A 16,771-nucleotide genomic window follows, 5' to 3' on the forward strand; every position below is an offset into this window, starting at 1 on the left:
CCATAGATCCTTTACACGGATGGACTATGTACTGATTGAAAGAGGCAGGGAATACCTCCTGGACATGGTGCAAATAGTTACTAGGGGGCGGGGTTGCAGTGCAATGGTACGCTATTGAATTGGGTTTTCAGGAACGAGTTAAAAAAAATTGTTTCATGTCCAACGATGATGGGAAAATTGATATAACCACTGTTTGGTGGCAGCAAAGGCCACTGTGGGGGAGGTATATTATAGCCGAAGGGGCAATAAGAAAAGAGTAATTATTTAAAAGGACTGACATGCAATAACTCCGCTGTGGGGGAAACTCCGGCCAAAAGGAGAATGGGCAAGAGGTGATTGAAGAAATTGAGACCACGAAGCAAGCATTAGGGGAGATGGGAATAAATAAGGTTTACAAAGTAGTAAACCAAAGCGAAGCAGATGTATTAACAAAAAGGGCAAGTGCCTTGTAAGGCAACAGGATAAGAAGGAAGCACTCAATAGAGAGTGGGAATTATTAGAGATGAGACAGGCCAAACAAGTAATCATCTAGGAGGAGATAGACCACCACTTTGCAGAATGCTACCAGGAAATGTATGAAGAAGAGAGACAATCTGTGGAAAACACCCTTACTGACCAACTGCAGACTATAAATCTCACAGAGTTAGCTCCCGAAGAAGCAGTGAAACTGGACAAGCCAATTACATATCTCCAATGCCATGGAGAGTATGACGGTAGGAAAGGTGCCGGGGAAGATACTGTTACAGTCCTCTTTTGCAAAACATACTGTCTGTCCTTGTCCCCTATACTTACTAAACTTTACAATAGCTTTGTCTTGACCAGCAAGGTCATACCATCCTTCCTTGTGGCCCTCATTGTGGTTATACCGAAGGAAGACCTGGCTTAGTGTTCCTTGTACAGTCTGATTTCTCTAGATGTGAACATTTTTACCAAAATCCTGGCTTTTCAATTGGCATACTACCCCCAAAACTGAGTCACCCGGACAAGCCAGCTTTGTAAGGAGTAAACAGGGGCGGTTAACATGCAGAAAACCCTGAATTTAATAACTATACCCAAAGAAAGCACACTTCACTCATTCTCATTAGCGATAGATGCTGAAAAGGCCTTTGACGGGTTCGACTAGATCTTCTTATAGGTTCTTAGTTAAATGTGACTTCGGTTCAACTTGGCTCACCTGGATAAATATACTATACTCTGCAAGAATCCTGGTGGACAGAGAACAATCCAATCCTTTCTCCCTGAGCAGAGGAACGAGTCAGGGATGTTCCCTTTCGTCTATTCCTTAGTGAAGTAACCCCTTGCAACACGAGAAAGGGGGGGGAAAAAAATCCAAGTCAGAAGTTGCAATATAAATTGATGCCATTAGCAGATTAACTTTTGCTGTACATTCAGGACCCCACAATAGCATAACCTCTAATAATTAAAGAATTGAGTGAATATGGTGGTCATTCAGATTTTAAAGTAAACTACTCGAAATCAGTGTTGTTCCCCATCGGAGAGGCATCTGTCAAAACAACCGATTGTATATTGAAATCCCTTTATAGTTATACAAGGTTGAGATTAAGTATTTGCCGAGATACATGGAACAACCCCTATTTGGAGCCTGTTTCAGGTGAGTTACCTACCATTACGGGAGACAGTGAAAGGATGTAGAGGGGTGGACCAGATTTATCCCATCGTGGATAGCGAGACTCAACATTATCAAGATAAATATATTGCCCAGATAGGTTTATCTCTTTCATATACTACCCATCCAAGCGCCAGAAAGTGTTTATAAATCTCTAAATAATTACTTATGAACTTCTTATGGTCTGGGGCAAAACCTAGAATTATGTAGAAAACTCTTATACTGCCTCAGGATAGGGGAGGGTGATCTTTCCAAATGTTCAAATAGGTTTTAGAGCCTTACAACTTAAAGTAATAGTTGACCAACTGAATCCAAACACCACCAAACAACGGGTAGCCTCAGAAAATGAGGTGTTATTTCTGGTACTAACCAAAGAGTTCAGGCTGCACGCAGTTTATACTGCGCAGGGATTATGATTATTTATCAATGTGGTGCTGCTAGGGATGGTGTGCCAGGCTAGAATGAAGTCTGGATAGATTAATAGTAAGACAATCAATTACACCATGCACCGAGCACATCTGCCTCTAGCTTAAACACTAATGTGAATGATAATAAAGATTGCCCATGCGGCTAGCGAAGGAAGTCTTGATTCTATTAAAGACACGGAGGCGAGCATTATGCTCATCTTCTTTAATTACTGCTAACCTCAGCTTTTTAAATCTTTGTTTTCATGTATAACACTTTTTTTTTTTTAATAACTCGTATTATCAGAGAAATGAAAAAATGAAAACATCATCGTTTTAACATGACAAAACTACATTTCCCATGAGGCTTCTCTGCCTGGTAGTCCCACAGCCTCTCTTTCACTGTCCAATCCGGCAATCCTTCCTGCTATAAGTCCCCGTTTCCCTGGGTCCCTTCCTCTTCTTTTGCAGCGCACCGATTAACTGAACAAAGTCTAAAATCCAACGGAATTATCGTAACTCCAAACAGAAATTGTCTTTTCTATCATCGATAGCTTTGCCGTGCTCTAAATCCGCAGGTCTGCTGCCTTCCATACACTAATTTCTGTTATTCTTTTGATCCTCTCCTACGCAAAAAGAGAAATGCGCATGTTAAGGAAGGGGAATACAGTTTGTCACATATCATAACTAGGTCTTTACGTAAACCACTTTGAAACCATTACAGATCATAACATAACACCCATCGCTGTATTCCATAGGGTGGGATAATGCTCGCCTCCGTGTCTTTAATAGAATCAAGACTTCCTGCGCTAGCCGCATGGGCAATCTTTATTCTATGACAAGACCGGAGGCGAGCATTATGCTTGTTCAAAGCTTTCTACCACAGCAGCTGCTATATTGGATACTGGTTTGAAATAAAAAGTCTTAAAGACTGAGTCGCTCGACCAGTCTGCTGCTTTCATGATCTCTTGCAGCGGAACTCCTACTGCAAAAGCCCGCGAAGCCATTGCTCCCCTGGTAGAATGAGCCCCAAATTTAGACGTGTCTATACCTGCCAATTCCATTATTTCCTTCACCCATCTAGCTATAGTAGCTGATATGACTGCTTTGTATGGTTTTATACGCGCTATAAGCAATTGTTTCGCTGCTTGTGGCCTAACCGCTGCTGTCGCTGCTTCATAACACTTTATGCAATTTGTCACACACAATTTCTCGTTATTCGGCCAATATGGGTACGAGATCACTTTAGAATTGGTCTTTGTACGCTGCGCTATGGTAAAGTCTATCCCTTCTGAGTAATACATCTTCCTGTCTATCTCGAGTGCTTTAACGTCTGAAACCCTTCTACAAGACACTAAGCAAAGGAGTGTAGCTAATTTGCCTGAAAGTTGCTTTTCTGACAGAAAGTTGTTACTAGACCATTGCTCGAACAGATGTACGATTTCTTGACATCCCACAGTGATGAGTACTTGGGTCCGGGAGGTTTGCTCATCTTCACACCTTTCAGCAATCGGGACACTGCAGGGTGTTCCCCTATTGGTGCCCCGTCCACTAACTTGTGCCCCGCGGAGATTGCTGACCTATATACCCCTACGGTCCTGAAAGCTCTACCTGCCGAAGGGAGGCTGGCTAGGAAATTCACTACTTGCACTACAGGTGCTGAAATGGGAGATATACTCCTCCTCCTGCACCATAGGTCCCAGGCTTGCCATGCGGAATTATAGCTCCTGATCGTAGATGGGGCCCATGATAGATTGATAAGTCTTGTAGCGTCTTCTGAAAGGCCTGGCAATCGCCATCTATGCCTGAAATTCTGCACGCTATCAGTGACATGGATTGATCCTCTATCAGAGGATGAGGAACTCCTGCTGGATCGACCAGCAAGTCTGGTCTGTATGCAATCTTCTGTGGAAAATCCGTAGAAAGTTCCATCAGAACTGGAAACCAGGCTTGCGACTTCCACTCTGGCGTCACTATCACTATTTGAGCCTTGTCTATGCGCACTTTTGCTAGTACCCTCGCCAGCATCGCGAAGGGGGGAAAAGCATAGTGCTTCTGCGACCCCCAATGATGCATGACTGCATCGGTGCCTTGGGCTTCCGGGTCTAGCCTCCAGCTGAAGTAGTTCGCCCGTTGAGTGTTCAGTCTCGAGGCGAACAGGTCTATGTGCAGGGGACCCCATTTCGCTTCCGATCTCTCGAATATGTCCCTGTGTAGTCTCCAGTCGCTGTAATCCACTAGGTGTCGGGAGTTCCAGTCCCCCACTGAATTCAGGGCCCCTGGGAGATACTCTGCCTTCACTGTGATCTGTCTCTGTAGGCAGTTGTGCCAGAAATCTTTCGCTAATTCCGCTAACATCTTGGACCTGGTACCTCCCAGTTTGTTGATATATCTTAATGCAGATATATTGTCCATCCTGAGAAGTATGCTGCAGTGCGCTTTGTCCCTGGTAAACGCTTTCACTGCAAAAGATCCAGCTAGCAACTCTAGACAATTGATATGAAGTTCTAATTCTTCTTTTGACCATCTTCCTCCTGTCTCCATCTCGCCACATCGCGCCCCCCAGCCGGACCTGCTGGCGTCTGACTCTATAACCAACTCTGGTACATCGCCGAAAATGGCGCGGCCGTTCCAGGCTTCCATATTGTGGAGCCACCAGATGAGCTCGGACTTGCTTTCTTCATCTAAGGGCACTAGTCGATGGTATCTCCGGCATCTCCAGCCTTTCCTTAGGTATTTGATCTTCAGCTTCTGAAGAGCTCGATAATGTAATGTGCCGGGAAATACTGCTTGTATGGATGCTGCTAAAAGCCCTACTATCCTGGCTAGGTAACGAAGAGTGATCAGCGGCTTCTTGAGCGCTGTCCTCGATCTTTCTTGATAGCCTTCATTTTCTGAGTTGGCAACTCCAATGTAGCTTTCTTTGTATCTGGTGAAGCCTAAGAATTCTAGTCGCCTGGTTGGCGCTAGCTCTGATTTGTCTGTTCACCAGGAATCCCAGATTGGAGATCAGCTCTATTGCCCAGTGGACCTGCTTTTGTAAGCAGTCTTTGTCTTCGGCCATGAAAAGGATGTCGTCTAAGTAGACAATCATCCGACATCCTTGTTCTCGAAGTGCTGTGGCAATGGGCCTCATGAGCTTGGTGAACGCCCATGGTGCGGATGCTAGACCGAACGGCAGGCATCTGAATTGCCAGAGCTCGCTTCTCCGTCTGAATCTTAGGAAGTGTCGGAAAGGCGCTGCTATGGGCACGGTGAGATATTCGTCCTTCAGGTCCAGGCGCGCTAGCCAATCTCCCTTCTTGAGCAAGTCTCCTAGTAGATGGATCCCTTCCATCTTGAAGTGTTTGTATACTAACCAGCTGTTGAGCTCCTTCATATTGATCACTGGACGAACTTTGTCCTTGCGATGTACTAGGAAAATATTGCTCAGGAAGGAATGGGCGCTCTCGGTCGCTCTCTCGATCGCGTTTTTCTGCGCTAAAGCTTGGATCTCTGCTTCTAATAGAGATTCTTCCGTTTGCGTCATTTGAATTCTGTGAGGAGGCCGATTCTGCACTGGATGATCTATGAACTCTAGCATAAAGCCTTGTACGGTCTGAAGGACCCACGCATCTGACGATAACTCGCGCCAGTTGTGCAAATAGAGCGTTGTCCTGCCCCCCACAGGAGGATAGGTCGCTGCCCGTTCTCTCACCTGTATTGTTGCTCTGGTGTTGGTAATATCCGCATCCCTGACGTCCCCGCGAGCTTCGTCCTCGGATCGGGAAGAAGGCGTCTTGTTGTCGGGTCTCCCAATATTGGGCTCTGGGGCCTTGCGCTCTTCTGTTATTGAAGCGGCCGGTCGAGCGGCCTCTATATCGACCGGCCCCTGAAAAAAATTCTCCCCATTAAACACCTTCCTGATGGAGGCCTGCGCCTTTTCCAGCGCAGGCCATGTACCGACGAACCTGTTCATCTCCTTAACGAATGTATCACCGAACAGGAGACCTTGGGCGCTTTCCCCGGCTTCATAGGACGCCAATTCCCCAAGTTTGTTATTGATTTTCAATAGGGCTGATCTGCGTCGTTCCGAAGATATAGCGCAGTTTGCATTGCCTAGCATGCAGACTGCTCTCTGTGCCCAGTCTGCTAGGATGGATGGGTCGACCGGCTCCCCTGTATCTCTGGCCCTTTCAGCCAGGTCCATTATCTTAGCTATAGGGCCGGCTATATCTAGCAGCTTGTCTTGGCATGTTCTCCATGCCCTATCCATACCTTTCCTGGTGTCTTTCCCTGCCTTCGTAATGAAGGTTAGCATCTTTGCGTCGAGTTCGGGTGTATCTGCAACTTTCCCAGTCAGCTCTGGCCTCGGACACTCAGCTTTGAGTCTGAACCTAATGTCTTTTTCCATAGGCTTCTTCATTTTTTGGGTCATGTAAAGGGCTACCCTTGGAGAAGGCGTCCAGTCTGTCTATCTGGGGTGCCTTATGGTGTTCGGGTCGAACATGTCTGATATGTCCTCTTCATCCAGAAGGGCCTCAACACTGCTGGCTTTAGGCTCGCCTGCACTCTTTTGCGAGACCACGCTTATTTTGCTTATGCTTTGAACATCCTCCTCTGGCTGTTCTTGATCTGAGTGCTCCGAGGATGATGAATAGGCATCCCCTATATTTTTCGCCCCTGGGGTAGGGAGTACGAGGTTGGGCAGGGCTGTCTTCGTAAGGAAGGCACTTTTAAGCCTGTTGAATGCATCAGCCACCTCTAGGGATTTATCTTTCCCTATACTTTCGCCCGGGGGAGTAGAAGAGTGTTTCCTCTTCCGGGCCACTTTCTTCCCCTTCTCACCTTTTTGCAGAGGATTTTGTGTGGAGGTTCCTTCTCCGGGATCATCAAGCGCGCCAGCTTTTCTGCCCAGCATCTCTTCCAGGACTAATAGCCTGTCTTGTAGAGGCTTAACTCCTAGTGCTACGGCTTGAACTAATGAGTCGCCTAGCACTCTCTTGAAGCTTTGGGAAAGGTCTATATCCTCCTCCATGCATTCTACTTCCTGGTCCAGTCCTCTTCACTCCCTTCACTCCAAGCCTCATTTCCCATGCTGTATGCCATGGTAATTGTATGTGCCATACAGAGGAAAACTAGTGGGTTAAAGACGTAGCTCCTCTAAAATGCCCACTGAAATTATTTATTATTATTATCTTTTTTTTTTTTGTTGTAAATCTTTTAAATCTGGGATACCTCTGCTGTGCTAGGGCGAACCGCTAAGAAAATAGCGAAATTCGCGCTCCTGGGAATGAAATAAGGGCAAAGGACTGGCCGTACGTTTTCTCTGTGTGAGAAACGTTCCACTGAGGAGATTGTAAGTCGATGCGCATGCGCGCGCTCCACCTTGTCTCTAAGGTCGGTTGGGCTTACTCCGCGTATTACGCGCGCTCCATCAACATTGAACGCATTGCCGTGCGGCTGGCTGCCTGAGCCCTAAAGCGAGTGTCAGATCACTCGCAGGCTCGGCAGGCGGCTGCTCTGAAATACAATATGCTACTCGCGAGGTCAGCGCATATAAAGCTTGCGGGAACGCTATGCCGCTTGTTAGTCACACGTGCGCACATTTAAGAATAAGTAAGTCCATTCTTGAAACGTTTCAACAGACAAATATAGTATAATCAAGAACTATCCATAATAAACGTCACTTATCTGTGGCTGCAGCAAAAAAGAAGAGGAAGGGACCCAGGGAAACGGGGACTTATAGCAGGAAGGATTGCCGGATTGGACAGTGAAAGAGGCTGTGGGACTACCAGGCACAGAAGCCTCATGGGAAATGTAGTTTTGTCATGTTAAAACGATGATGTTTTCATTTTTTCTTTTCTCCGTTTATACGAGTTATAAAAAATTAAAAAAAAGTGTTATACATGAAAACAAAGAAAGATTTAAAAAGCTGTGGTTAGCAGTAATTAAAGAAGATAAGCATAACGCTCGCCTCCGGTCTTGTCATAGAATTGGCTGTTAAGGAAGAACCTAATAAAACTAGACCAAGGGTATAATCATTCCATTTTAATTATTAGGTTTGTATCGATTCAAAAACTCTTAGTTTTTAATGTCAAATATTTCCAAATGTATGTAACTCTGTTCTTCAACACAGAGTTGTTAATACAGCAAGTAAAACTGGTTGAATGTCTAATCACACACTTCAATAGGTTAAATTCATATAATGATGTCTATGAGTTGTCATTCTTGTAATCAAATTCAAATACACATATTCCCATGTTCCCATGTTCCAATCACATGGAAAGTTACACAAATCAATGATGGTATGTCTGACCTTAGTCTGCAAGTCACATTGGAACACATTAGCAATAAATATAGACCATGAGGTGTTGCCTTTAGGCCAACACGTGTTTCAACACTAACTGACGGTCTTTCTCAAGGCTGGGCTTTTTCATTGAATTGAAACTATATCAAATTAGACAGCCGTCAATGGTGGTTGTGTGGGTTCCTATTCAAAGCAAGATGATCTAATGATAACATTATTCTTATGTTTTCCTAATTAGTGTGATGCACCATCCAAATAATGCCTTTGATTGTGTATGGACCAGAGGTGTCTTCAGTGCTCCAGATAAGATTTTGAGGTGGGAGTATTTTACGCATGATTTTTCAAATTGGAGCGTAAATGCAACATCAAGAGAGTAAAAATGAGTTTTCTCCTCTGCAAGCGAGTAAAACGTATCCAACATACACCCAATGCATACGTAAAATCAGACCCGTAGCCCAAAAGAGTTGTAGATCAAAGTTGTCTGGCTTGGCTTTAACCATTTTATTACACTTGTGGAAAATATTCTGCCATAAAATAACTTAGAAGTACCTGGTACTTACAAAGCTTCATTTTCAAAATTCTAGATCCTAGAAACTCTGTTAAGAACTACTATCGATTGAGACTGATGTATTGCCTGCAGAGGGGGTGTAAGTAGTAAGCAATTGTTGGCATATGATTTACTTACAGGAACTTGCACCCATAATCTTAGCAAAAGTCACAAACTGCTAATCTACCTTTCCCGCTGTCTGCTGCAGGAAATTAATGTGGATCGCCAGACACTAGTTAGCAATATCACTTCAAATAACCACAAAGTGCATGCAAGCTGAATTGTATTATGGTAGGCATATTTATATTTTTACTGGTTTATTGTTTGTGTACAAAGCCAAAAACCATAATTCTGGAAATTACAGTTAGGAAGAAATGCAGGGAAGTGCATAAGTTGAAGACTGGTCCCAAAGCCCTACTTCAACACTAAAGTGTGTGATCCTGGACAAATACTCTTGCCACTATGCCTTTTTAGCAAAAATAGAAATTGCTACTACAAGTGATTTATTTCCAACTAGTTACTACTGAAAAAGCCTGACTGGCCTCTGTTCCACTGTTCGACCTGTAGCATTAATAGTAGTGACCATTTATATAATGCATATGACAAAGTTTATGTCTCTTAGCTTACTCCTTGCTGCTTATTTAATATAACTTCACATGAACTCCTCGAGTATTAAAGACTTGTCTGTACCTTCCCCCCCCCCCCATCTACTACTTCCCTCCTAGGAGAGCAGTCTTGATTGCCCGAAAGGTTTCCTCCTGGATAGCCAAGAATCTGCATCTCGGACATAACACGCATCACAGAAAATTCAGCCCATGACCGCTAATCACATCAGTGGTGGAAGTGGAAAAAAGGAACTAGTGGTCCTCTGGTTGCATCCAAAAAGGAGGGAGTAGGATAGCCGGACAGATGGGGTGGGAGGCAGGGTGGAGTATGGGGACAGGGGACCAGGATCACAAACCTTGGCTGAACAGTGAAGCGGGGATTTTAATCCACCCTGCAAATTTTACCACATACCTTCCACGTTTTACTCAGTACAAATAGTTTGGATTTCAAGGCCTACAGTAATGATGTCTTAAAGAGTTTACTTCCAAAAACACAAATTGCATAATACCACCACATGGCAACATGTAAATCCTTACATCAACGTGTTAAGCCTGAATGGTAAACTAGAAGTCCCAAAAATATAGTTAACCCCACTGTACTTTCAGTGATTTAATAAAAGAAGTTGTGTAATACACTCAGATATGGAGATTATTGCCCTCTACTGCCATCTAGTGGAGGAAAGTATGCTTTTTAATGAAAATAAATACAGCGTAAACGGTACGCAGAAGAACATTAAATGCTCCGTAGTGGCTTTAATTACATGCGTATAAAGTCAAGATACGCACCTTATCTGTAGGGCTGGGTGTCTTACCTTGAAATCATTCTGTCCATCTCGAGTCGATATATTTGCAAACAGATAGCCTTAGAACCAATCTCACTTCATTTGCATTTTAGAGTTGTCACAAATCGGAGATAAGCTCCTTTTGATATAGATCCACCGTTTTAAGCAAAGATGTCTTGCATTAAGTTCATTCTGTCCACGTTCTGGCTGCATAGTGGAGGGAAAATAACCTTGAATTCAATAAATCCTCATTGGGTTTATGCAAATGTCACAAATGAGAGTTCAGCACCTCTTTATTTATAACCACCAAAGAGGATGTGAACTCCCATTTGTGCCATTCGCATAAACCCAGTGAGGATTTATTGAAGACACATAGCTGTGAACTAAGCAGGACTTTCAACTAAAAAATAAAAATAATACACTGTTTAGGGATGAGAAAACGAATTCATGAGTTTGGCCCAAGAGACACTTAAGAAAACCAGTTTGACTTCTAGGCGGGTAAAGCACCACGTCAATGAAACAGGTTAAAGAGTGGTTAAAGTAATGTAGGGAAAGGGGGTGCACTTACAATGGTTGGACATTTGAAGGATATTATTGAGCGTTAGGGTTTTAAACAAGGCAAAAAAAAAGAAAAAGGAGGCTGCACACGTGGTCTGTGCTTCTCACCTTGCAACGCCTATTGGCATAGGCCATCAGAAAATTGAGAGGATACATCACCAATCCAATGTAGATAAGAAACTGAATGGCGTCAACTCTCCCTCACCCATCCCGACAAGGATTGGTAGTCCAACCAAGAGTAGTCGAGCTATGATTGAGGGACCACTAAGGACAGACAATCTCAAGTAACCAGAAAGTTTCCCACTGTGATAGTTCTTAGGGTCGGAGTTTCGCTGCCACCACCAAAAGGAGCACGTAAAATGGTGTGGACCATAGATTGGGTAAACACAGATATGTTACAGGGGTTCCGATTGAAAAGAGAGCCCAAAACAAGCAGCAACAAGGGTACTAGAGAATGACTCAGCAAGGGTGGCTTAGCACCAGTAAAGAGAAGGCCCAACCAAGGAAGGCCAGGGGAACCTGAGAGGGGCTTATTGAGAAGCAGGCCCTCTAGTAAGAAAGGCACACCAAAAGAGGCCAGCTCAACAGAAGAGGGCAGCCACCTGTGGGAGAGTAGGGGAAGCCAGACAAAGATGCCATAAAGAGTGGCTAGGAGAAAACCCAAGAAAGCAGCCCACCAATGGAGGCAAAGGGAGAAACCTACTGCAGTCTGCCAGGGGATTGGAGTAAAACCCTAACTTTACTTAGTGGCCCTATGTGGTTTTATATGGGCTAGTAGGAGAGGGGCCAACCAAACGCAACACATGACCAAAGACGGGCTTGGGAAATCAGCCACTCAAGTGCCAAAACAGGGGTCTACCCAGGTAGGTCAGGTGAATAGTTTACCATCAACGGGCAAGAGGGGGATATAACAGAGAAACGACAGAGGAAAGCCAGGAAATTGATGTGCCCTCCTCAAGGGAAGGGGCTGCAAAGAGGATAGTTGGGACTATGATATTGCAAAAGCCCCCTAACCCCCTCATGAGTGAGGCACAAACACAATGGAGAACGACGAGGAAGAGACTCACCCAAGGGATTCACAAGAAAGAAGTCTATCCAAGGGCCGCAAAAGGTGGGGGGACGCCACAACAGTTGATTAAAGACTCCACATAGAGCCTGTGGTTGGTTACTCCGAGAAATTATCAAGTTCTGAATTGTCATTGGCCATTCTTGGGCATCATTTATACACAAATATAAGCAGTAAAGAAACACACGGGCCCATTGCTGCACCAGGAATGTTTGGACAGGGTGTCACAAGCCCTTGCCCTCTTCGACTTCGGTCGCCCATAGCCCAGAGCTGCGCACGCCACCTGAGACCCTTGACGGTACACCCCGACCTACTGCCATTCTCAACTGTGTACTGGTCAATGCCCGATCGCTACCACCCCATGCGCTAGATGGCCATGACCTCATTAACAAGGATAACATGGACCTCCTGATAATTACGGAAACTTGGCTGAAAGAAGCCTCAGGCCAAGCCCTCTCACTCGCCATCCCAGCTGGGTACACAATCTTCAGACAAGACCGTAGTCACCAGAGAGGTGGTAGAGTGGCCCTTATCGCCCGAGAAACCTTTGCTATTAGGGAGGTTGAAGGGGAGCACAGTCATAACTGTGACTACCTCCTACTCAAAATCAATTTCTCCCATTACTGCACCATTACAGTTTATATTGTCTATCGACCTCCGGGTCCTGTCGCTGAATTCCATGAGACCATCATCCTCTGCTTGTCTGACAACCTGAAAATGACCTCTCAAGTCCTGCTCCTGGGTGATTTAAATCTAGGCCTCATTGACCCTAAAGATCCCCATGCTACCACCTTGAATAAAGCCCTATCCACCTTAGGGTTCTCACAAATCATCTCTGAGCCTACTCACATCAAAGGATGCGCCCTAGATTGGATCAGTCACCATAATTGTGCTGTTCAAATCACTGCAAACACTCCTATTCCATGGTCTGACCACCATTGTATTCAATTTGACTCCAATTCTAACAAAGTACCCCTTAAGCCTACGATCCTGTGTCCAGCGGCACTCACCAAAAGATCCCATCAACTTACCTTGGAAAATATTGCACCTTCCCTCATGATGTGCGCTCTCCAGCCTCCGTTTTCCAAAGACCCTAACACTCTCGCTAGTGCTTTTAAACTTATCACCCATGTAGACGCCATTGCTCCTCTTACACTAAAGAAAGCCAAGAAAGTTAAACATTCCAATGCCTGGTTCTCTCAGGAGCAGCTGGAACTACGCTCTACGAAAAGGCTGTACTCTCAGCCTGGAAAATGAACCCCACCAGGAGGGCCTTTAAGGCTATCTCTAAAGACTACAAAGAAAATATAATGCAGGCTAAAGTCACCTCATTCAATTCTAGGATAGACAATGCTAAATCAGGGTTGAAAGAAATCTTCACCATCTTTAGAGAGTTGGAAAAACTGTCCTCTCCACCCCCCACCCTACTGAAGAACGAAAAATAGTGCAATAGCATTCAGTCGGCCATGCAAGATAAGCACCATCCAACTGCAAAGGCGATGCCTGTCTGGCCCAACTTATTAAAGATTCTGCACCCATACTTGCCCCGTTCCTAAAAGCATTCATTAATGCATCTTTCCAGTCTGGCCATGTCCCAACTGGACTTAAGGAAGCCTGGGTACGCCCGCTCCTTAAAAAACCATTCCTTGACCCAACGGTTCCGGGGAACCATTACCACTGTCCCATTTCTGCTAGAAATGTTGGACAAAGCAGCCTACCTGCAAGTCCAAAAATTCCTTGAAGACAACTGTCTCCTTGGCCTTCTGCAGTCTGGTTTCTGCCCGCGACACAGCCCTGAAACGGGTCTCTTAGACCTTAAAAACCAAATGGACGACATCAGAGACGCAGGCAAACCAGCGCTCCTTCTGCTCCTCCGTTTCTCCGCAGCATTCGACCAGGTGGATCACAACACACTTTGCCACCATCTTTCTACTGTGGCTAACTTCTCCCCTAAGGCCTGTACCTGGATCACATCCTTTCTACAAGAGGGCCATGAAAGTCTTCTCCGACTCAGCATGTGCCACGCCAAGCCACATCAAATGCAGAGTCCCACAGGTCTCCTGCATTGCACCCACTCTCTATAACCTGTTTGTGAGGCCCTTGTTCAGCATTCTTGAGGCCCTGTGTATCTCATATACCAATTACACGGATGACACAGAGGTGCGTATCCCACTTACAGGTGATTACGATGCCGACATGAACACCCTCACCACTATTTATTCCACGATCCAATCATGGATGGCAGATAACTGGTTATGTCTTAACATCGAGAAAACTGAACTTCTGTTAATAGGATCACCCACCACATTGGTCAATTTGGACAAGCAATACATGTCCTTCGCCATAGATAATATACCTATCACAGTATCCCAAAATGTCAAGACCCTGGGCATCTACCTTGACCCTAATCTGACTATGGATAGACAGGTCAATGCTATTGCCTCCTCATCTGCCTAGTTCCTATTACTCCAAAGTACTCAATGCAGCTAGACCCTTATCTCGACAGAACTGCCTCACCATTGCTAGGTCAATAATAGGATCAAAATTAGACTACTGCGATGCCCTCCTCGTAGGGACATCATGTAAAAACCTGGCTAAACTTCAACTCGTATAGAACAACGCCCTTAGGGCCGCCACAGGAACCTCAAGGAAAGACCACATCTCTGAAGTGAGAATGCAGGCTCACTGGCTCCCCCTCATAGAGAGAATTGTCTAAAACCCTAGCCCTCACACATAAATGCCTCCATGATCTGGCACCCTACCTATTTGGTCCAAAGAATTACCAAGCACACCTCTTCTAGGCCTATGAGAAAGGTCTACACTAACATGATCACCACTCCCAAGACACGAAGAGTCCGTGCTTGGGGCACTAGCTTCCCCACTATGGCCGCCTAACATTGGAATGCTCTTCCCACCTTCCACAAAGCTATCAAAACAAAGCTTTTTGTTTGACTGTGTACTCTGTACATCTCGCAGTATTGTGGCCGGATGCTAGCACCTTCTGAGAACGCCCTCACACATTTTTGCAATGTATGCCAACATGAAACTCTTCTTTTCACTTCTGTTTATTACCAATTGTATCTGCAATCAAGAGACCACCTGTGTCATATGTAACCTTTGAATCAAGCTTACGTACAACTTCCTGTAACAGCGCCTCGATGCCTCTGGGCTGCTAGTGCGCTATACAAATAAATAAATAAGGTTCCTGGCTGGCTTTAGGGCCTCCAAGTGTGGCAAGAACTTGTGGGCTCCACATCGCCAATTCCAGTCGAGAATTACCAGACCCCTTGTAAGCTATTCATACCCCTCTAGCCTGGAGCCTAATACAGACTATCCCTCACGCCTTCAAGCACCTTTACCCTCTGCTCACTGAATTCATCCAGGCAGCATCACCCTCAGTGGAACGGAATCCCTACTCGCACCCCCAACAAAGTGCAAAGACTTACCTCGCGAGTACAAGCAACGCGGCGATTCGAGGTCCAGGTCAGAGCTGAGCAGAGAGATGAAGTCTGAGGGCATCGCAGCTCGGCCCGGCGGGAGGGACACCGCCTCGGGCCCGGGGGCAGCGGCACCGGGGGACGGGGAGTCCTCCACTGCGGCCCGCCAGCCAGCAGCTTGCGGCCTGGCGAGCTCTGCCAGCACGGGCACGAGGGGTGAATGGAGTAGAAATTGAGGGGGTAAAGAGAATCCGCCGCCTGAAGAGAGGAAGTTATAGGGAGCGAGTCCAGGGGAGACTGGTTCCAGGTGAGAGGCCACCGCCGAGCCACAGTTTGTTTCTCCTCAGGACAGGGACGGGTGTGTGAGCATCGCCTTTGACAGGACCCAAAGCGACACACCCCCCTTGCCGTCTGCTCATGCGCCGAAGAGGTAGGCTGTCAGATTCACGAAGGGGAGGGTATGTGAGTGTTTGGGGTGAGACTTCTTCTATGTCGCTAGAAATGAGAGCAGTCAGAACGTGGGTGTAAGCATCGAAGAAGGACAGCTGGATCTAGCCGCCTGTTACAGTCTCTATGAAGCCAACATATAAGGGTTCAGTAGGCTCCTGTGGGTCAAGACGGTAATGTTTAGGTTTCAAAAGATGTATTGAAAATGTTTGTAAAACAGCAAGGAACGTTACAATCTTTTCCAAATCCCATGTATTTAATTTATCAAGGGTGCTGCAGATAGCCAACAAAACACAGACCCGTGCCCCTAACGACGTCGCCAACAGCGTGTTTATATACAGTGAAATTCACAATAATGTGTTCTTCAATATCTATGATCTTTGGTCCCACAAGTCCAAAGTTGACAAACGTAATTCAGATTTCCCCTACTGTACTATAATAAAAAGTTATAATTCTATTAAAGACATGGAGACGAAGGATTATGCTGAACTCAGCTCTTCATTTTCTTTTATTTATTTATTTCAATTTATAAAGCGCACACCGGCCCTGGGGCATCTTGGCACTGTTACAGTATATTCACTTTGATACAACTTCTTGTGAACAGCTTGACAAGAAGAACACTGCAAACAACACAATGCAAGGAAAAACTACAACATCCAGAAGAGAATGAGTCTTTTTGTACTTTCACCTGATAGGGTGTTTAAGTTCATGTGACACGGTCATCCAATCCTGCTCCATCTGTGTCTATACCACTCTGGCTGACTGAATCTCTTCCTTCTGCTGCCTCTGAACCAACTGGTGTCCCAACCGTTAAACGCTCTGCAACAGAATCCTATTCTGCTACTTCACGAGTCTGCCGGCTTGACCTCTGCACCTACAAAGCAAACCGGAATATGCCAATGCTGAATGAAGGCCAACTACAGAGCGGGCAAACGTGACGCGAACCACTGACACGCTGCACCACACATACTGCTCCCATGCGTGGCTTTACGCGATTGCCTGGGTGATT

At 45.5% G+C, this 16,771-nt stretch overlaps 1 protein-coding gene across 1 annotated transcript in view; it reads right to left on the bottom strand.

The window, feature by feature from the left end:
• Positions 1 to 15,726, bottom strand: part of NFAT5 (nuclear factor of activated T cells 5) — a 1,479,138-nt gene extending 1,463,412 nt beyond the window's left edge. The window contains exon 1 of the mRNA XM_069635522.1: positions 15,325 to 15,726. Within this exon, the coding sequence (XP_069491623.1) occupies positions 15,325 to 15,397 (73 nt within the window). The 5' untranslated portion in view covers positions 15,398 to 15,726. The remainder of the gene's footprint in view (positions 1 to 15,324) is intronic.
• Between the last annotated feature and the right edge of the window lie 1,045 nt (positions 15,727 to 16,771).

This window comes from Ambystoma mexicanum, chromosome 1q, assembly GCF_040938575.1.
Source record: "Ambystoma mexicanum isolate Mex_15411 chromosome 1q, UKY_AmexF1_1, whole genome shotgun sequence".
Classification (NCBI taxonomy): domain Eukaryota; kingdom Metazoa; phylum Chordata; class Amphibia; order Caudata; family Ambystomatidae; genus Ambystoma; species Ambystoma mexicanum.